Source organism: Argiope bruennichi, chromosome 3 (genome assembly GCF_947563725.1).
Source record: "Argiope bruennichi chromosome 3, qqArgBrue1.1, whole genome shotgun sequence".
In the NCBI taxonomy this organism is placed as follows: domain Eukaryota; kingdom Metazoa; phylum Arthropoda; class Arachnida; order Araneae; family Araneidae; genus Argiope; species Argiope bruennichi.
In genome coordinates this window covers 15,978,236-16,001,882 of record NC_079153.1, presented here as the reverse complement: position 1 = coordinate 16,001,882, position 23,647 = coordinate 15,978,236, and the positions used below count along the sequence as shown (strand labels likewise).

The 23,647-nt window shown below is 28.9% G+C and overlaps 1 protein-coding gene across 1 annotated transcript in view; it reads right to left on the bottom strand.

Moving 5' to 3' along the window:
• LOC129963412 (hemicentin-1-like) overlaps positions 1-23,647 on the bottom strand; it is a 710,215-nt gene that overhangs the window by 262,531 nt on the left and 424,037 nt on the right. The window contains exon 3 of the mRNA XM_056077767.1: positions 535-645. Coding sequence (XP_055933742.1) covers positions 535-645 — 111 coding nt within the window. The remainder of the gene's footprint in view (positions 1-534; positions 646-23,647) is intronic.

Here is a 23,647-nt window from a genome sequence, read left to right as displayed (position 1 = left end):
GATATGGAACTTCGTTTTGTAAACGATGATTTTACAAATTACTTAGTTCTCATTGATGAAATAACATTTCATGTATTGAAGTACAATGTTCCCTTTTGGCGGAAGAGAGAATCACAAATTCATAGTGCAATACATGCGAGATTTCCCTAAGGCACATTTGTTTCGTGCTGTGTCCAGAAAGAAAGTGTACGACCGCTTCCTATTGGTCACGCATAGAACATCTGTGACTGTCTCTAACGAAACGCAAAATAACCCATACAGTTCCATTACTTGTGATATATTATATCTTACTTTATAGTGCATTGAAAATGTATATTTCTTTATGAATCACCCTGTATTTTATATGTTGTATTATAGTATTTTATTTCGATCTTTATTGCTGGTCGAAGTATTGTGTATGTTCCTTTTTCTTTGTTAACTAGAAAAATGGCCGTATAAGATGTTGAAATAGACATCCCAGATATATTTAAATAATTTTAAGTGAAGAAAATTCAAATATGAGATTTATATTTCAATTAAAAAATAACTACTTACCTCCTTGACTTTCACAAACCAGGTAGAGAGAATCACCTTCATTATAAGTTCGTATAACGCCCTGCACATTTTTTCCAAGATTGTCTCTGATTTCTGGCTTTCCAGGAGGTACTAAAAGGAAAAATAAAAGTAATTAAAGGAAAGAAAAAAAATGATTAAATACAAATACGTAAGTTTTAAATTTTATCTACGTAATTATATGTACCGTAAATAAATAATATATATTTATATTCATTCACTTGCTGTACGGCATAAAATCTCTTGTCAAAAATTTGAGAATTTAAAATCAAGTGAAATCATAATCAAATAATGTTAATAATGAAGCCAAAAGATCGCGATAAATTAAGTCTAAAAGTAGATTTAAATTTTTATATCCACAACTGCATAACCAAATAAAAATATTAAAAAATAGTAATCAATTCAGTCAATATTTTATACTCTAAAAGCATAGGGGGAATATAAACTGTTTTTGGCACATCATTATATTTTGTTACCATGCATATATGATTATCAATACACTCGTACTTTCATCAATATTACATGTTATAATTCATGAAATTTTCCTTCTACTGCATACAATACAGGAGCATTTGTTCTAAAAGAAATCTGTCAGTAATTATTTCTCATATATTATATTCAAAAACGTGTCTTAAAGTTATTGCACATAGTTTAAGCATTTAACAGATGGTGCCATTAACAGAGAGTATCATTCAGCATTTAACATGATGCACATAGTTTAAGCATTTAACAGATGGTGCCATTAACAGAGAGTATCATTCAGCATTTAACATGATGCACATAGTTTAAGCATTTAACAGATGGTGCCATTAACAGAGAGTATCATTCAGCATTTAACATGATGCACATAGTTTAAGCATTTAACAGATGGTGCCATTAACAGAGAGTATCATTCAGCATTTAACATGATGCACATAGTTTAAGCATTTAACAGATGGTGCCATTAAGAGAGAGTATCATTCAGCATTTAACATGATGCACATAGTTTAAGCATTTAACAGATGGTGCCATTAAGAGAGAGTATCATTCAGCATTTAACATGATGCACATAGTTTAAGCATTTAACAGATGGTGCCATTAACAGAGAGTATCATTCAGCATTTAACATGATGCACATAGTTTAAGCATTTAACAGATGGTGCCATTAACAGAGAGTATCATTCAGAATTTAACATATTACACATTAATTTAAGCGTTTAACAATAGAAATGACAGTGTCTTCAGGCTGAAAACATAGTATGATAATCACACACACACAAGAAATCAGTCTGATAATCAGACGATGATTATAGGAAATCTTTTCGATATGCATAAAATTCATAGTGGTATTTCCTTTTTTTTCGGAATACATTCTTATTACTTGCCAATATTTATACCCTTGTAACTTGGAATGTTTGATGTTGGCTTTGCAATATCAGCAATTTACAATGTCGTTTCTCTTGCCATCAATTTATGAAGAACAGCAAAATGCTTCATAAATTTACAACAAAACGATGATAAGTAGAAAGCAGACTTTAAGCTGAAAATAATGAAATCTAATGTCTGCCATTTCCAAAATATAAAAGCATCTCTACAACATAAAAATACTCTGATTAACAAATCTCTTTGCATGCTTGACATGAAAATAATGCAACAAAGATTAAGGAACGAATCCATTAAAAAGAGAAGAAAACCCATAATGCAAACAGAAACGATTTAAAATATTAAATTACAAATTTCATATAGATTATTATTTTAAGCCATATAACTTGATTACAGCATTATTAGCGATAAAAAGAATTTTGTATCGATGTTAAATTTCAAATCGTGGAATGCGCTTTATTATAAATGTTTAAAAATAAAAGAAAAAATTCATTATACAGTAATCAACTCCGTATCCAAATTAAAAACGCAGGAAAATTTATGAAGCTGTATAATGTATTTTATTTCTATTAATATCATTTTATTCGAAATTTTATTTCATTGAGTAGATCTCAGCTTTAGATATAATCTTCACGCGATTTGAATATGTGGTTGAAAGAATAAACTGATGGTCACAAAATATATTAACATTTAATATTGGATTAAAAAAATCAACGATTTTCCCCCACACAATATTAAAAAAATTAATAAAACATCACAACTATATTTCATATTTAGGTTTGAAAGCTCGACAGGAAACTTATTATGGGGATTATTTTTAGTTCCCATGAAACCAAACAAAATCATTCAAAAATTCAAATTCTTTACCAGATATAACAATAATAATTAAAACCAAACAATTGTTTGAAACAAATTAAAATTAAAACACGAAACAAAAAAAAATTAAAACACGAAATATCTATCTTGGTTATTGCGATCGCAGTAATAAATGAAAAGTAAAATTTTACCACGAAAAATCTCGGATAAACATACCAATAAATTTATAAACTAATTTGCAAAGAACATTAAACATATCAAATTTTGTCATGATTTTGTAACGGGTGTATAATGTTGCTTCCTAGCACGGTGAGTTCTATCATAGAAAAGGCCGTTTTAGGAACAGCTCTATTCGATGCTAATCGGATGGTGGATGAGTGAGCCCCATGCGTGGCGACTAATTTGACGACTTGGCGATAAAAAGGATGATACTGGAATCTTCAAGAATTTTGGTGATAGAACCAGTAGGAGCTGAGATATGCTTGATTGTTCAAGAACCTTCGCTGACCTGCTCCAGAAACAATAAAAGACCGGCAGTCCAAATCTAAGCGAGTAGTCGTGTAGCAGTGTAGAGTCAACAGAGATGCAACGGCAATTTAGTTGGATCTGTCCAGCGAAAAGCAAGCGTTGAGCAGAGATCAAGCGATTGGTAATTGAGCTGTGTGCTGAATCTTGGAGTTTTTTATAAAAGCAACATCAAGTCTTGTGTGGAATAGCCAGTCCTAAAGTAGTGCGTCAGCAGTCGGATACAGCTAAAGCGAGTAGACAGTGAAAAATAACAGGCGTTTGGATAGGCCATACATAATAGCTACGCATATTCACTCCTCCTGCTGATTCGGTCTGATCCCCTTGTATGAAGTGACTGTTGTTTACTATCGATTACTACTTATGAGATGCTTGTGTACGTCTCGGCTGAGTTTTGTCGTTTGTGTATTCGTGTTAAATAAACTTCGTCATTTCTCATTAAGGTCTGCCAACAGTTTTACACCGTACACCCACTACAAGGGAATCCATCGTCGAGTTTAACGGAATTTTAATTTTTCATAACAATATATAGTTTATCAATTATATTCCTAGCTGAAACCTTTCATACAGACATTATTATGTCAAAATGGCGATGGTTAAAATTCGCGATGTCATACATGCGAAGTTTTAATATAAGTATTGAAATCACTAACGTATTAATGCCATTTTGTGATATTTTGATCTCAGAAATGGCTAACCTAAGCTAATATTTTGCACAAATGATATATTTTGGCAGATTTTGCTTACGATACTGTTAAAGTTATGCCTATATGTCTAATTTTTTACCTCTACCCTTTGTGGCATTTCTCCGATCTTCATCTATTAATTACCTAAAATTTAATATTTTTTAAAATTTTTGCTTCCAACAATTTCAATAATAAATATTACATGAGAAGGTTAAAAAGCGAAGGGACTTTTGCAATTTCTCTTTCCAAGTTTGATAACACTGCCAATATCCAGCGCTGAATTAGTGTAGTCGGCAACACTTTTATGCATCGTGTCACTCTCGATCCCGCGTTAGTCGTCGGGTGTAGCAGACCGTTAAATATGGCAGTTCCATTGTAAATCTGCACCAAGGAGGATATGAGGGCAGTGATTCGCGTTAAGTTTACGAAAAATGTCAAACATTTGGAAATTAGAGGTCGAATGTAAGCGCAGTATGATGACAGCTGTTCATATTGAAACCTGCCATCAGATCCAAACTTCATGGAAAACTGTGAAAAAGGTGTCATCCTGTAGCAAGACAACACTCGGGCACATTCCGCCCAACGGCCTGCCGAAACAATAAAGGAATTGGTTTTCAAAAGGCTGGAACACCCGTCATACAGTTCAGACCTGGCTCCAAATGATTTGCATAGGTTTGGATCATTAAGGAAAACGTTGAGAGGAAGAAGATTTACACCGATGAAGAAGTCATTAATGCAGTGTAAAAGTGGTTACAGATACAAAACTTATTTTCCGACAGAATAATAAAAAAAAAATCGTGAAACGTTGGGAAAAGTATGCGGAAATCCAGGATGGCTATGTAGAAAAATAATGCATGTTTCACTTTTCTATCATTAGAATAAATGTCACTTTTCTCAAATGAACCATTGCTTTTTAGATACTCTCTCATATGTTCGATAAATGAGTTTCCCCAAAGGCATCACATACTTAAAGAGGAATATTCTATTGATTATAAATGTTTTCCGAAACAACAAAGAATTATTAATGGTTTTGCTCTATTATATTGTACAACTAGATAACGTAAGTGTGAAAAAAATGTTGCATAATGAATAAAAAAAAAAAGGAAATATACATTTCATTCAGCGATGAATTATTACTGAGTTTAGATTATCCTAATAGCAAAGTCATGAAAACCTCGGAAATTTAATAAAAAAGAAGAAGAAAACACACACACAAATAAAATTTTATTTAACATTAAATGAGCTTTTATTTTCTAACTTTCCCAACTAATTTGAATATAAACAATTCTATAGGATACATTACAAGACAATTTTTCAGACGAATAAAAAGGAATAAAAGTATTTCATTCCATATACAAAATTTTTAGAACTCTTTAAATGCTTTGTTGATAGATAAATTCCGTGACTCAAATTCATTTCAAAAGCCTACAACATTTTAATGGTACTTTAGGAGCTAGGCAAAAAAAAAAAAAAAAAAGTCTATAGATTTGGAATTTTTGAGAATTTACCCTGAATTTTGTATGCACAAATACCTTCCATGAGAAAAGTAATGCATTTGTAAATATAAATAACATACCATTTTTAAACTCAATACTTCAGAGCATAGAATTTTTAGAATATATGGAAATTTGCAAATTGTATTTATAAAAACTGTATGTTTGGCCATAGTGGTTCTCGTGGGTACACATATAGAAACTATAAACCTTTCCTGATATTACTTCTTCCATAAAATGGGTTCAGTTGTATTTTTAGAAAAGTGAAATTGAATACTATTTTACAAGCCCTAAAGTATATTTTACATGTTTCCATTCTTCCTTGAAAGCTACTATATTTCCACAAACATATGAGAACATGGAATTATTTTTCTAAAAAGGTAGTATTTTGTGTATAAATATGCTGTAATTGTTTTAAACATCGCTGTATTCAACAAGAAAAACATTTATCGCGTACTCTTATTAAGAAAGTAGTTTCCATTTTATTTCAGTTTTCATATTCAATGTAATATTTTAATTAATGTTGGGTAAATAAACGGAATAAATAATTTTCCATCTAAAATAGAGTTCTATGTCAGATAATTTATAAATCAATTGGGAAAAGAATTATGTTTAAGGCAGGACTTTTGTTCTCTATTTCTAAAGCTAATCGGAGGATAAAAATAAGTAATTTTCTTGTAATTTCCATTAAAAAGAATTTACTGCCTTTGGAAACATGTATTTTTATTTGGTAATAGAGGAAATTTTTATGTCGACATTTTAGTTTTTATCGAAAAATACAAACCTGTCGATTAATTCAGAAAAATAATAGTCGAAAATTGCCACAATGAATAATGAATAGAATCAATAATCTATTTGTTGCACTTGGATTTTTTTTTCCTTCAGTTAAAATTCTACTTATTTCCCAGTTATTTAAAAAGGGTAATTGAGGTAACTGGTGGAGTAATTAATAATTAAAATGAAATAGAATATTTATTGAATTTGCGAATTCCGCAATATTTTACATATTCGTCTTATGAAACATACACAATAACGGTAGATTAAAAATTAATGGAATATTATTAAAATGAAATAGAATATTTATCGAATTTACGAATTCCGCAATATTTTACATATTCGTCTTATGAAACATACACAATAACGGTAGATTAAAAATTAATGGAATATTATTAAAATGAAATAGAATATTTATCGAATTTACGAATTCCGCAATATTTTACATATTCGTCTTATGAAACATGCACAATAACGGTAGATTCAAAATTAATGGAATATTAGAGTTGTGTTTATTTTTACATAATCCGATATTCTTTTCAATTCTTATACATTCTACTTGTGGTAAGAAAATAAACCATTCTATTGAAATTGCTAAAAATTTTGAATTAAAAAAATAGCTAATTTAATTTAAATTAAGATGTTATTTTCTCATTCAATGAGTATAGATCATATAAATCAGTTTGAAATGGTTATAAGTGAGAGCGGAAATGTCTGAGGTAGTTAATTTTTAAATTTCCTTTAATAGAATATTAGAACAAGAATATAATTATCTAAAATGGAAAATAAATAATAGTATTGCTTTAGTACAACTTATTTTCACTGAAAAGAACAACGTCAAATATTTACTAAACAGCATTATTCAAATTATTACTTACCTTTTTACAGACTACCAAATTCAAGGATGAAAAATGGCAAACATATAACTTTCGAATGAGTTTGATTTACAACTGAATCATTTTATTAGAATATGAACAAAAAAATTAAGTAACAAACAAAAGTAACTTTAATAAGTAACTTCATTTAGCCTATGCGAAATAATTTAAACGTACTTATAAACACAAATACAGAAATTACATACAATGGCTAGGTACATGTTTTGGAACAGCAAGAGATGTAAAAAAAATAACCAAATTTCAACTGTCTTTAAAGAAAAGAAAAAAAAAAAAAAAAAAGAAAAAAAAAAAGATGACGCGTAAAACGCCGAATCCTTCTATTAGCAATAATAATTATAAGTAACTATAACTATAACTATAACAATAACTATTTCCTAATAATTTCAGAATGAAAAGATCAATAAAAAGTTATGAAATTATGTGGTAAATGAGAGTTGGATAGCTACGCATTATTTAAATATAACATAACCCAATCATTTAGTCTATGACTAGTTCAAGAACTTACATGCAACTCTAAGTAAATTATGTAGTGCAAAAAGCGATTTAAATATAATAAGCATCATCTGTAGAAGTTCAAAATTCCACCAGAGTTTATTTTGGAGGAACGGGGGGGGGAGAGATTACTTGCTTCAGCTTCAGAATCTAAGTATCTAGTCGTTGAACTTTACGAAATTTATACGGAAATTCAATCTTCTTCAAGGTAGATTAGGGATAGAAGTTTGAAGAGAGGGCATTTTATAAGTTGCTGAAGAAGTTTTGGATTGGTTGGGTAAGGCAAAAGAACTGAATGTTGCTTAGAGGATAGGAGAACCTACGTGACCGTATGCACAATGGACAGCACGCCAATCGTGTTTTCGCGAAACAACTCGGCATGTTCATGTCCAGGAGAATAGAATTCCGTTCCTGGACCAATGCCTAGAAATCAGTGCCGTCTTATATCAAAAGCATGGAGGCCATTTGTTCTTTTTTTCCCATTGGTTGGTACATTAACTAAAGTTTAATTTTTAAAAAAAATATAGTATATTCATGATTTCTCGATTAAAAGAATAAAATAAAAACTCAGTGATAAAGATAGATAGCAAGGAAATTATAATTCTTTCAAGTGCATAATAGATAAAATAATTATTTTCTTCAAACAGGAAACAGATAAACTACAGATGAATTAAAACATTTGAAACAAATTCTATTATAAAATAGGAGAAACAATTAAAATGTAGCATATGATCAAAGAAACATTATGCAGACCGAAAACTGATGAAGACTCATTAAACAAAGATTCATTCGAATGTAAAATGATTGTAATAGTTTCATATTTTTTCCAGACAAAAAAAAATGCTCAATTATAGCAATAACCATATATTTATATCATTGAATAATCTTCTTTAAATATACTAATCTAATGTATAAAAATGAATGTTTGTCTATTCATATTTTATACGCTAGCGTACCGTTCATCGAATTGCGATAAAACTTTTCTAACATATTGCTTGCACTTGCAATAAGATTATTGGCATAGTAAAGTTATTATATTATATTAAATATATAAAAATTAATGCTTGTTTATTTGTATTTTATGAGTTCTGTACCGTTCATCCGATTATGATAAAACTTTGCCAACTTATTGCTTCCACTTTCTCGAAAGTTATAGACATAAAACAATTATTATACCTAAAAAAATTTTAGTCTTCTTTATATATAATTAATATAAATATTATTTAACCTTCTTTATATATCATTCAATTCAAATGAATGTATTTATTGTCGACGAGAAAATAAATATCATTCTTTCTATCATTCCTGATTAAACAAGAACAGCTATTTCAAATTTCAAATGATATTTCCAAAATTATTTCTTCTGCGGCATGTACTCGCGCTGGGTACCATCATGTAATCTATGAAAACAACTCAAAAGATCTAGAAATGATGAACGATGGCTCGTGAAATGAAAAAAAAATCATAGAACATATTAATTTTGAATGAAGCTGATTATTTTAATGGGGATAGGTATATCAAACTCTGAAACTTAGATAAAAAATCTTCATTACAAATATACTTTTCATTTGCGTGCAAAAATTACTCAATACTATATAATAATGGAGTATTACCATTTTTATATACAGTCTCATTAGAGTTAAATTCCACAGTTTTGTTAAATGTTTTCAATTCAGACCAGCATTCAAATCAAACAGTTTGAATTATCATTCAAAGCGTATTTATTTTTAATGAACCATTAAAAAACTCTTATGAGAATGCGAGAGAGGAAATTCTAATATCAAGAGATACTAGAATGTAGGAGAATTTTATCAATAATATGTAGTTTTTTTTCAAGGAACGGTTTGTCAGATTTCATTCATAAAGTCATAGCTTTACCCTTAAACTTCAACTTTAAAATGCACGCATTAGCAATTCTTCGAAGTCTTCTTTGACAAGAAACTAGAGTGAAAACATCGTAAACTTTAAATTTATTCACAAACTCATATGACCAAAGTTTCTCCGACGTATTGATAGATACATACACTGTTATGAATATGCTTCTTCTTCTTTATTATTTTACTAAATTTATGCCTGGGCCTTCTCTTTTCCCTCAAAATATGAAAAATCATCCGTCTCTTTCCTCACCCAACGCCGGTAACAACTGTTGTGTTTTGTCCCGAAGTTTGTGCCGCACATAAACTTATTAAGTAACTCTAACAAGGATCAATATTCTGTAACAACGCATCCACAATAGACGATCCGTGAAAACCGCAGAATAAATGCCCGGCAAAAAGTGGAGTTGGGTAAGTATGGGTGAGTGGGTGGTGGATCGTTAAGGCATGTGGGTACGTGATCCTAAGTCAGACGTTTCTGATGTTGTTATGTATTCATTATGCTGGGGACTTCGTTGTCAGGAAAAATGCTAATTCTGACAATCCAGTGGGGTTAAATGTTAAACGACAAATGAATCATGTAGCTGAATAGTAAGAAGGCTCCGTGGGGCTTGTTTGAGAAAATAATAAGGATTGTAACGGTGTGCGATCGAACAGGATATTTTGAATGGAAATATGGATTTCATCTGAGTATGAAAGTGAAATGGGATTGATGAAGCATGATAAGACGTTAAGGGAATTTCGAATTATTATGTACATTCCATTGTAACTTTTCAGTTAGAAAGTATGTTAATAATAATAATTTGGATCTATGTTTGTAAAATTATGTTTTGTATTGTAAAAGAAGTGATATTTCACTTGTATTTGAAAATAAACAAAACCATAATAACAGATTTTGTTTTAAATGAAGAAATTTGAGTTTTAAAATCTTCATGTTTTTAAAACTGAGATGGCAACTATTGGTAGAAAATTTTATATATTATTCAGTGCTGACTTATCGTTTCAGAAAGGAACTGTGCTGCAATATTATATATATATATATATATATATATATATATATATATATATATATATATATATATATATATATATATATATATATATATATATATATATATATGTAATATTATTTGTTGTGAAGCATGATGCAGTTTGAAGACAATGAAGATACTTTTAATTTCGTGACGTCGTTTTATTTCATTTTGAAGAAGCAAGCATATGTACAAGCGACGAGCACACAGAACGACACAGAAAGGGATGAGGGAAGAGCTCTTATACATTTTATCCCTGGTCTTAATTAACCTATGATTTTGATAGGGAAAATATTTCTTTACAGTGCTAATGTATTATGAGATTTCGATAGGGATTTTCATTACACGGGTGGACAAAGTAGGGGAAACACAGGGATCTTTTAAGAAAGAAAGTGCTTACGGGACATTTTTACTCCTTCACGCCGAGCGTGTGAAAATATCGGCGTTTAGCTGACTAAGCAATTTTATGAAGCTTCTCTTGAATTAATTAAGTAGAGAAAGTGGAATTGGATCACGAAATAAGAGAATATTTTAGAATGAAGTTACTATGGGCTAAATTAAGATAAAATCTTGGAAAGTAATTAAATTGAAATTAAAAGTTTAAAATATCATTACATTTATATATATATATATATATATATATATATATATATATATATATATATATATATATATATATATATATATATATATATATATATATATATATATATATATATATATATATATATATATATATATATATATAAGCATAACTTTTGCGGATGCACGAAGAAAAGAAGTCAAATTTGAAATATTTATTTTGCCATGGGAGGGTTTGATTCATACACGGGGAGAACAAATAATAAGGTACTTGCCACAAGAGGAACGTGTAAGAAACTTTTTCCTTTGAACTTTTATGAAGAGTTCTGTAGCGTGAGAAATTAAAGAATGATCAAATTTTTAGAGCGTGCATTAGAAATAATTATATAATAAAGTCGGATTTGGAAGAAGAAATAAGAGATAATTTTAAATGAAGTAATGTAGTCTATAATGTAAAAAATAAGAAATTAATTAAGATTTAAATATATTAAGAAATGTAATCGAAAATATACATGTGAATATAATATACAAACATAAATATCTGTAATGATATCTTTAAATCTAAATTAAATCCTAATTAATTTCCTAATTTTTATCTTAATTTTGCCCATATTAACTTCATTTTAAAATTTTATCTTATTTCCTGATCCAATTTCAGTTTTTTTTATTTAATTAATGCTACAAGAGCTCTGAAATTGCTGATATCGACAAGTTTTCAAACTCCGAGTGAAGGGATAAAATTAGGTCGATCTAAACAAATTCTTTCAAAATATACTTACTTTCCCTTTACCTAAATCGACACGTGTAAAACAATCCCTATCGGAATCCCATACTATATAATCATTGGGGATAAATATTTTTGTCTTTTTGTGTCGTACTGTGGATTGACGTTAAAGCTAATGATCTTCCATTGAAACAAGGGGAAACCAAAAGCAAAAACTTCCTGAAACATGGGTAAATCAAACTTTTAGACCAGAACAAAATGATAGCCAGGGAGAATAAGAGAAGGGAAGCAAATCAAGACAAATAAGTCGAGCCTTGCACTGATGGGATATAAAAAAGAAGTATCATACAATTGTCATGCGCCAAACCTAGTCTGCAATTAAAATAACGGAGCTACCGACAAGGTAAATGGTGGTTATATTTATATAACTTGGATAAACTCGATATCCATGATATAATGAGATTCCAAACATTAAAGATGCGTTAATTTAATTGTCTTGCATATGCTCCACACATTGTGTGTTTCTCATTATGTTGTATATGTTCCGCGTTTTCTAATGGAGGCCAGTTCCATGGCATCATGGCGCTTTAAATATTATAATTGCGCGATTGATTTATCTGATAAATTTCACGGTATTGCTACGTCAACGGTTTATATGCCTTATAAATTGCACAATCAAATTTTCAATTTGAAACAATGGAAGAAAACAATGTGATCACATAGTCCGTGAAACAATGAAACAGTTTAAACTTTTGGGCAACAATGCAATGTATTTTTGGAAATTAGGCAAATACACACACACACACATATATATATATGTGTGTGTGTGTGTGTGTGTGTGTGTGTGTGTGTGTGTGTGTGTGTATATGTGTGTGTGTGTGTGTGTGTGTGTGTGTGTGTGTGTGTGTGTAAAATAATACTTTAATTCAAATTTCAGAAAACATTTATAAGGTTATTAAAATGCATAATCAGAAAATATTTTTTTACTTTTGAAACTGTGTACAATTTATTGTGTGCGATTGTATTTTAGAAATTTTAGCCAAAAAGCCCAAAATTGAGCTTATTTTTTAATTTATTAAACTCTAATTAAAGTTTCAAAAAGTGGCTCCGAAGTGGACATTTTCACGCTCCAAGATATACATGGACCCAATCTTAAAGTTGTAGGTGAAACTGTCTGGTCTCTAGAGCGCTAACACACAAACACACATTAAGTTTTATTAGAATAAATAATAATAATATTTGGCTTTAGTGTTGTACATTGAATTTTAAACATGGCAAAATAACCAAACAAGATTTTTAAAAAATGAAAAATGGAAATTTTAAAAATAACATAAAGGATGCTGCAACTTTGAAGCCCTAATGGAGAAAGCGCCACTGATTTTATATTAAAAATGGAACAAAAAAATTAAATTTGAAGCAATTTTAGGATGATTCTATTTCATTTTGTCTTCACTTGTACCAAAGTTTCATCCCTTTATATTATTATCATGGAGTTACAACGGATAAATAAGATGCATCATTGCATTTAAATCATTGCTGTATTTTAGAAATTGTATTTTTTTTTGATATTATTCATCATTCATTGAAATCAGTTTATTTCTCACATATTTTATCATTTTTTTCGCAAAAATTCTTTAAAAATACTATTTAATATAATATTATAGTAAATATACAAATAGATCCACTTAATATTTAAAGTAATCCATTATCTATTGAAAAATCTCCAGGACAAATATGAAAAATAGTCTTTTCTTCCCCTTTCCTGTAGAGAATCACGAATTTCTTGTAACTGAAAATCTTTTGTTTTGAAATTCACTTATGCTACATATTTTGAATTTATTTGTTGCGCTGTATAGATAATTTGTTGCATAAGTAAATTCAATATCTAACTAATAAAAGTTTAAATTAGCCTGGAATTTTAAAATATGAAAAGCTTTTGAGTGATTAAAAAGAGAAGTAGAAACACTTATATTTATGGCACAGATAAAAATATGTCTGAAGAGAATAGCTTGTAATGCAATTACTAAATAAACTATTTAATGATGTGATAAAACTATATTCTTTAAAGCCAATTTGTTGTAAATAATAGGTGAATGTAGGGGCTCCATATTCAATAATTTGCTAATTCACTTCTCATTGTGCAGTTGTAGCAACCATTTTGGAATAGATATAAAGAACGCAATTAACTCGAAACAATTCTTTTGTTTTGCTATTGAAAAGGAACAATTTTGTAGAAATATTCAAATTGTATTAATTTTAAGTTTACAAAATTTCTAAATCTTTGCCACAACTTATTTACCTTACGGATTTATTAAATATTTAGTTAATTGAAACAATTTAAAGTAATATTTACTTTATAGCGAAACACTTCCTTTGAAAACCATTCCGAGCCTTTTCAATTTTCCAGAAGTTTAGTTCGAAGCTTTAAACAAACATTTCATGGTGTTCATTTGTTCTTGATATAAAATGAGGCATTTAACTTATGCGAGTAAACGGAAAAACAGAATTAATCAAAATTCATTGAAATATGCGTATTCTTTAAGACTCAATAAGCCTCATTCAACTTGTTGCATTCGTTAGCGAAGGTCAGTTTTGAAAATTGTAAAGCTGTTTATCTAGAGCATAAAATGAATGTCAGTATCCTTTTACAGATAAAATATCTCACATTTTAAATTTGAAATAGCAGAAATGATTATTCAAATGAAAATTATCTCAGTTAACTTTTGGAAAAATAATGACCAAGAATAATGATCAGAGTTAATACATAATTTTACATAATATGTATTATCAGGAGTATATAAAAGGAGACTAGACAATTAATACATAAATGTCTTTTCTTTTTTATTACCCTAAGTGACTGAACATATAAACCATTTTCCTTTCAACTTGCACAAATTCATTTTTTTTTTGTTTAAAATCCTCGATCTGTTTCAGCCCTGAAGTTTCAGGTATGGTCTTCCTAAAACTTCCTTGCATACTTTATGATTAAAATGTTTTCTCCTCCCCCAGATTAGAACTCTCGACCTTGAGTAATATCGCGAATGTCTTGCATAGCATTAACGAACAATAATTATTAAATATAGATGTTTGTCCCGAATGCAATGTTTTTACTGAATCTATCGTTTGCTTTTTTGATGATTAATTCCTGGATCATGAAATTTATCATGAGTTAATGAGCAAGCATCTGAAAATCAAATATGTATTTTTGACATATTTCTACTATCGATTGGAATCAAAATTTAACATAAAATTAAAACTGTAACCACATGACCACATATCAAATTCGTTTATATAAATCAGCAAATTTTTGATTTTTTTCAATTTACATGCATGGAAAATTGTCGAAGAACAGACGATCAACTCTAAGAGATTTCGTTCAAACTTTGATAAAAATCTATATTATATGCTAAATCTGTGAACGAAATTGTATTAATGACTAATTTTACCGATTGTATACATGAATGTAAAAATACAGGCTGACGGAACCAAAGGACCAAAGTTGGAATCCATATTTTAGATGCTAATCCTCTGTACTAAATTTTATTCGTTTAACTATTTATATTTTGTAGTTATTATGTTCACATGCACTCGGACAGACAAACCTCCTCTTAAAGTATTTCGTTCAACATTTTACAGAAATATACAAATGTGAATAAAGTCTATGTACAAAATTTCATCCATCTAAATCAAACGGTTATGAGTTATCTTGTTTAAAAACATATGGACATGGGGACATAATATTGAAATTGTCTGTTTCGAACTCAGGAAGATCTGAAACGTGGAGGTCTGTGGTGAAAAACTTATAAGCCAGATAACAGCTACGAAGCACGGGCAATTGCTTTTGTCTTGTGGTCTTCTTACTCGGCTCCGAAACACAAGGTCCCAGGTTCTATTCTCGCTCATAACAATCCGCTACAAGTCGACAAAATCTAGAATTCGAATTTCTTTTACAGTAAGAATACTATATATATTTCATGTACGAAATGAAAAAATTATGAGATTTGTAGTGGATTGAGAACTGAAACTAACCGAATCGTTTTACTAATCAATTCTTCTCAATATGGATGTACAATTTCTTGAAAATATGGTTCTTCGAAATTTTCCACAACGGTTTACTTAATTTAGTCAATCCTTATAACGTTATTACATGAAATGTTTTCCTATTTAATTCTTGAAGATTGAGTTAAGTTACAAATAAATGGCATTATTGAGACCATATAATACAGGAAAAGTGCATTAGGAACTAAAATCTCCCCTTTCATAAATTATAAAAGATTAAATTCCGTCAACATTCTTTCACGACAGGAATTTCGGTTAAATGCGTGACAATGCTTTTCCTACATAATAAATGCTATTAACATTTAATACGTAGTAATGTTAACATTTTTGGTTATCAACTTTAAAAATGAAACTATTAATTAATAATTAAATCAGTTTCTTATAAAGCAACTTTTATTTAAAAATATTTTTTTTAGAATTCTAGTTAAATTTTTAACATTTCAGAAATTGCGTCAAGTTTTCAATAAACAATTACATTCAGAAGCAAGTAAATACTAAGTATTTTAATTATTTTTATTATTATATTTATTTATTATATTTTATTATTACATTTATTTTTATTATTTTAATTATTTTGAAAAAATAATTTTAATTTAATATGCATTTATCTACTATTTTTGAAGTTTCTACTTTTTCAGATGTTAAATATTAAACAGGTAACGTTATTTCCCGTTTTCAATTCATTCACATGATATCAAAAATGTCTACATAATTATGTAATAACGATATATTCAATTTCCTATATCTAATCGAAAATCTACATAGTATATCTTCTTCACAAATGATTTCTTCCTAATTTTTTTCTGAAACATCAAGTGGAAACTTCTTTAACAAGAAAGACCTCTCCCAATTACTACACAATGCTGCAAAATGAGGCACCACAAAACTTCTTTCATCCGTAAACTTTATAAATCCACGTCGCCTAAGCGAACCTCATTACCGTAAAATTTACGCCCAAATACTGTACCGTACCAATTTCACGCCATTTTGAGCTTACGAGAAAAAGGCACAAAATGACCCAACTTTCCCCCTTTTTTTGTCTTTTTTTTCTTCTACCTTTTCCTTTCCCTCTCGGCGTTACCTTTCCTCCCTTTTCCGATAATAAATTGGTCCAAGAGATTAGTGATCTTTCATTGGTTGGTATGGACATCCAATGACCATTAAGAGAACCACCGGTGTATGAAGATGGCGGCTTGCGTCTGCTATAATCATTTATTTTGAGCTATTGTTATTCAAGGGCTCTGAAGCTTCAGTGATTAACGGTAGTTTAATGGCGCAAGCGACTGAAAATCGCGTGCTTTGCAGTTGAGGGCCAGTTTTGCAGGGTTGTGTCCTGCGGGCACCAAGTCAACCACTGATTAAATTCTGATTTCTAAATTGGGAAAGCAGAACTTGCTGACATCTCATATGTAATATGGTGAATTACAAATCTCTGTGGACTCTTCTGATTGATATCACCCCTGGCGGCCGAAAGATATTTCATGATTTTTGACTTTCAAGCTTTGAGGAATTTGTTGATTTAATTACCTCTATGAACAAATTTGTACGCTTCATGTCAAAGTGCTTGGAGGATATTTTAGGATATTTAATCATTCAGTTATTAATAAACTTCATCAAGGTTAATTTTGGGATGATTTATGCTGGATTTTAAAGGATTATGCTTCTTCGGTATTTGAATAAAAATTCCTCAGGGGATTTAACGCATTATGATTAAATGAGTTAAAAATACGAAATTGTACTTAAGACGCATGATCTTCAGCTGAAACACCTTTTCGCGATCATCTTGAAAATATGCCTGGATAAAATTATTACTTTGTGTATTAAAAATTGTGATCCATCTTATTTAAAGCTTAAGGGATTGTCTTGAATTAATCTAGTAACCCTTCGACACAATATGGCCTAGAATTCATTAACTTTATTTTTAATCCTCTAAGACTTTCTAAATGCTCTTATTATCTGCGTGATGGTAGTTTAATTGGGTCATATACTATGCAAGAGTCTCATGGTATAAAGTAAGTAGATGAAGCATGTGAAAAATAATGGTTTTAAACAGTTACCCGATGGAAATTTCCTAAAAAAATTATTGCTATATCTACAGTTAGTATTTATATATATATATAAATTGTGATAAATTTTTAAATATACCAAATAATTTCATTAAACTTTTAAATAAAGGGGAACGGAAATTCAATAAATACTGGGATATTATTTGCAATTTCAGCGGAGAACTTAATAATAAATACAAAATTTAGCACTTTTTTAATAAACTATTGAAATACAGAAACCTATTACTAATGCTTGAAAACCAAATATAATCTGTTTTATTATCCTCAGGTAGATTTTTAAGACTGTTACTCAGGTGTTACCTTCAAAATATTGTTTAAAAGTGATTCAGTCACTGATTTAAAAAATGAATTTTTAACATCTAAACAAATTTGATTTCATTGCATAAAAATAACCCAACAATCTATATGTATGGAAATTATTAAGTCATAATTGTTTATGTAGTTATGTACTATGTTGTATCTATATATATATATATATATAAATAAATAATAAATTATAAGACAGATGATATTTTGTTTTGAAATATTAGAATTTTTAATAACTATATTGGAAATATTTTCTCTTAATCAATCTATTATTAAAAAAAGACCTTTAGTTTAAATTAATGGTGGAAGCAGTAACAAATTTAGATAGATCTTTCAGAATCGTATGCATATAAGACAAGTACTTGGACTGGTCTTTGCTGAAGAAATGATTGCATTGAATGAAATATCTTACCATACGTTTTTAATATTTTCACTGGTCTAAGTAATTACAAAAAAAGAAGGGGAAAAAATAGCATTTACATACCAAATCGATTATGGCTATTTTCTACTTAATTAATTTTGGCCTTTAATCATTTTCTTACTTTATAAGATAAGTATTTCTAATATTAATCTTAAAGGCACTATTGCTTTTTGATGTCTACTCATTCATAAAAAGTAATTAAAAATTGTTCTCTTAAATTAAGGTTTCGTATTAAAACCATTAAAAATAAAACAATAGAAATTTATAAGAAGGGAAAAGATAAATACTATTTTTTTAAAAAATCGAGTATTAAAAAAATGTATCTCATTGAAAACTAATTAACTGATAAAGTTAGTCATAGAAATTGAGTCGAAAAAAATATCAATTATATCTTCCTTAACCGAAAATCTACCACTTAGGTATATCTTTTGAAAATTCACACACGTTCAATCTTGTATAAAGAGTAGAAGGGTAATTTGTAGAAGGTGCCTCTCAAAAATCATTAGTATCGTTCATTTTACTATATAATTCTCCCAAAAAGTCTTCTTTTAGTAAAAGGTTATAATATATATATACAAAAAAAATAATTAGGTTGCATCCAACAGCTTCATAACAATAATAATAATAAAATTTTATTTTCGTTTACTACATATTCAAGGCAATAAAAACCCTATGTTTTATTAACTTTCGATTATATTAACCTTCTTTTTCTATCTAAAGTTGTAAGTTTATTTTGTTAAAGCCGAGTTTCATGGAATTTGAAGTTCATCAAAATTAATTTCTAATTTTATCAAAATCAAGTGATGATATCCGCTTTCAAGCAAAAACGTCCAATAACTTTGAACTCTAACTAACAGATTGAAGAGATAAATCAAACAATCGAAAACCTTCCTAAGATTTAAAATCATGATTATTATACCTTTTCGAAATCAGGGCACTTAAGTTCAAGAGGAAAATCTCAACGTACTTTCTCGCGAAAACACGCTTCTAACGACAGCAATTTCTGAAACATTCCTTTCCATTCCGAAATGACTCGTAAGAGGGGGTTGCCGGAAAGCCACATAAATCTTTTCACTTAGCCCTCAAAGAATTAATAATAAACGGGCTTTCACAGGAGCACTTAGGTATTATTTCTGGTAAACAACGCCAAAAGTTCTTGTTCTGGAGATGAAAGTAAATTCATTAACGCAAGTTGCGGATCTCCTTACGCTGACTTTCGATAAATTTCCTCTCAACCTCAATTAGAACCAGCAAATAGGGGTGATTACTACACGTCACGCATTGGCGGTTTAATTAATCATGCATTATATTATTATGAAAGAGTTACTATATATTGGAGACTAATCCATTTAATCATGGTAAATGAATGCACTTAGCAATGTTGCGAGATGACTCGAGTGTAACTTCTAAAAAGTTCTTGGAGATGTCTTTGTGAAGTATTGCAAATGCAATTACTCGCATTGTCTATATTCTATCTTGTTATACTTAAAGATTGTGCAGAAGTATCTTAGTAAGTATGCAAATTTTAGTATGTAGAGTTTGCATCAGAAAAGAAAAAAGGATTTTTCTCTTAAGCAATAAACAGTTAAATTCAAAAATAGAGAGATGATAGAGATCTTTATAAGAGAGAGAGATAGAGAAAATAGAGAGAAATAGAGATCTTTGAAATTTGTAAACAAATACAATGTCTATATTCAGTGTTATACATAAAGATTGCACAGAAGTACAATAGGAAACTTGCAAATCTCAGAAATATATAGAGTTTCCATCAGAAAAAGATTTTTCTCATAAACAATAAACAGTTAAATTAGGAAATGGAGAAATTGTAAATGGAGGAAGCGGATAGATTGTAAATGGAGGAAATGGAGAGATTGTAAATGGAGGAAATGGAGAGATTGTAAATCTAACTAAAATCTAATCTTGGCGTTACTAAACCAAACAAAATTTTGAAAAAAAGCGTAAAGACGCAAAAGATTTGGGGAATGAAAAACCAATTTATGAAATTTATCAGTGATCAGAATTTTTCCAGAGCATTGAATTTCATCACAGTAAACATCCATCAATGAGAAGATTGTTTGATTTGCAATTAACCGTGTTGAAGTGATCAAATCGCTTTTGATAGGTTCAATTTATTTCTATTTTCAATCCTAAGAATTAGCTCTGTAAATTTCATAGGGATAAGAGTCACTGCAATTGTACCGATGAACAGCCAAAAAATTGTACCAATAATCTAAATATGTAACATCTATGAAAATAAGGTTAATATTTGAAATTCAGAGACATACAACCTTTTGGAGCATTCATTTTGTTTGTAAGTTCAGAGTATTTTTGTAAGGTTATTTTATTTTCTATGCTCTCAACGGTTTTGCTCACACTTGACATTTCATTTCACATAATATTCCATCCATTTTTGATACCTTTGTCTATTTGCATAACTTATTTGAATAATATTTTCAGTCAAATAACCTTGTAAAAAATTTAGTTATGATTTTTTTTTTCTGATTATGTGTGCCTTCTAATAACCCAAAAATACATTTAGTTCACAATCACAAATATTACATTATATTTGTTCTTGACTTTATTTTATACCTAAATAAAATAAGTGAAAATATTTCGAGTTGGTAGTGAAATGTGTAATGATTTTGTTATTTTTCCAAACAATTTTTTTTATTATAATCACAAGATCGCATATCAATTATTTTATTATTTTTCCAAACATTTCTGATAATTATCTATCATGAAATTCAGCAACCAAATCATAATCCAATTTTGATACATCTATCGAAAAGAAATTCAGATATTTCAACAAAATTAACTTTGCATTTTTTTAAAAAAACACTTTGTCTATTGATACCAACAAATGCACACAAAATTCTTTCAATGACCGATAAACGTGCAAACTCTGGCGATTAATCACTGGGATGCGTTTGATATTCAATAACCAGATCTCCGAATATGTATTTTGGACGTCTTTTTTCCGACTGATTAGAAAGAAAATACCACACAGACTTATAATTATTATCACAAGATCGCACACAAATTATTTTATTATTTTTCCAAACATTTATGATATTTTTCTATCGTGGAATTTAACAACCAAATCATAATACACATTCGATAAATCTGTCGAAAAGAAATTCATGTATTGCAACAGAATTTACTTTGCATTTTTTTTTTAAACAAACTTTGTATATTGATACCAACAAATGCACACAAAATTCTTTCAATTGAAACAAAGGATCTTTTTTGGAAGGCTGAATAGAAAGAAGAGCATTTATATGGTCCATTAAATAATATAACAATATGCAGACGAAATATTCGCTCAGGAAAATATCCGTTCAAGTGGAAATTTATCTCTCGCATATTTAAAGCTGTTTGCGAATTCCAACGTTTTTCATGACGAAGTTTATAGAACTAAAAATAGCTTCTTCTTTAACAGAAAGAGAGAAAGGGAAATGTGAAAGGATGATAATATTTTAAGTATGTACACTTCATTCAATGTTGAATTTATATAAAGACAAAATGATAGGATATAATCATTTTTCTTTTTTAAACTCCTACAATGCATCAGACAAAAGAAATAACAATTGATTAATAAATAATTTAAATCTAGAAATATGTTTTATTCATTGATTATCATTGCCTCCTTATTAGGTTCAAAATTTCTCAAATTAATTAAGCACATGCTTTCAAATAATAATAACAAACATACATCAAATATATAATTCTTTTTGAGCTAATTTAATTTTTAGAATTAACTAAAAGAAAAAGAATTTCGCTGGAAATCTTATTAACAAATAAGATTTTTTTTGGGATTTCTTTAATTGATTTTCTTAAGCTTTCATAAATAAATAAGTGAAATTAAACATTTGTGGATAGTTTTTTTTCATTTAGAAATTAATTTTAAACCAAAACAAAACAAAAAAGATGATTTCAGAAATCTACTCCTTACTTGAAATTGACTCTCACTTAAAAAAAAAATTGCGGAAATTGTCTCCAAAAAAACTTTTTTTGTTATTGTCGCTAATAAATGTATATTATTAACCACATGTTATTGGTAAACAATAATTACAAAATGCTCATAAGTTTGCTCACTCCAACGATTAATCACTATGTTGAAATAAATGCATAATAACCAGTACATCAAATATATGCCGCTTTGAATGCCGATTTTTCTGACTGGTTACAAGGAAAATTTAACACATATCTAAAATTGTAACCTCAACATCACATACCAAATTTCATATATTTTTGAATTCATATATTCTTAAATTCTGAGATTACATTTTCAGTTATTGAGAAAGATAAACTGACACTACTTGTCAAATTTTATTTCAAATCTGCTATAAGTTGGATTAGATTTTGGACTATCTATCTGCATTTGTTGGACTATCTGTATTGGATTTTAAATTTCATTATCAAATTTTATCTGTACAGTTTTTTTTTTCTTTTTCTGGTCTTCGTGCTAACTTATATTTGGTCAAGACCATCAGGTCTGACATATGACCTTCCTATCAATGGATTTCACACAAAATTTGACAGAAATTTGCAAATTTTCAGCAAAGGCATTTTGATTCACAGATAGACTGAAAGACATATAATTCCAAAAATATATTTTCTGATTCAGAGAGGTTTGAAACATGGAAATTTGTCAGCCTCGAGTTTTATCTTTTTCTATGATCATAATGCTTCATCTTTGTTCATACTTCGTATTCTTAAAAGTAAAATTCTCAGTGATAGCTTATGAAAAGAAAATTATAAGTAATACAAAAGTGTTGTGAAAAGTTTATATAAATTATGTTTTCCAGAGATAAAAACCTTCTTTGATCTAATTTGAAACTAAAAATCTTATAAAAACTAAACTAAAACATATATAATTTTGATTCAAATTCATTTGTACTTAAAGAATTGTACAAATGAATTTGTACAATTCTTGTACAAAATCTTTGTAAAATTTGTACAAGACAAATTTGTACAATAAATATGTA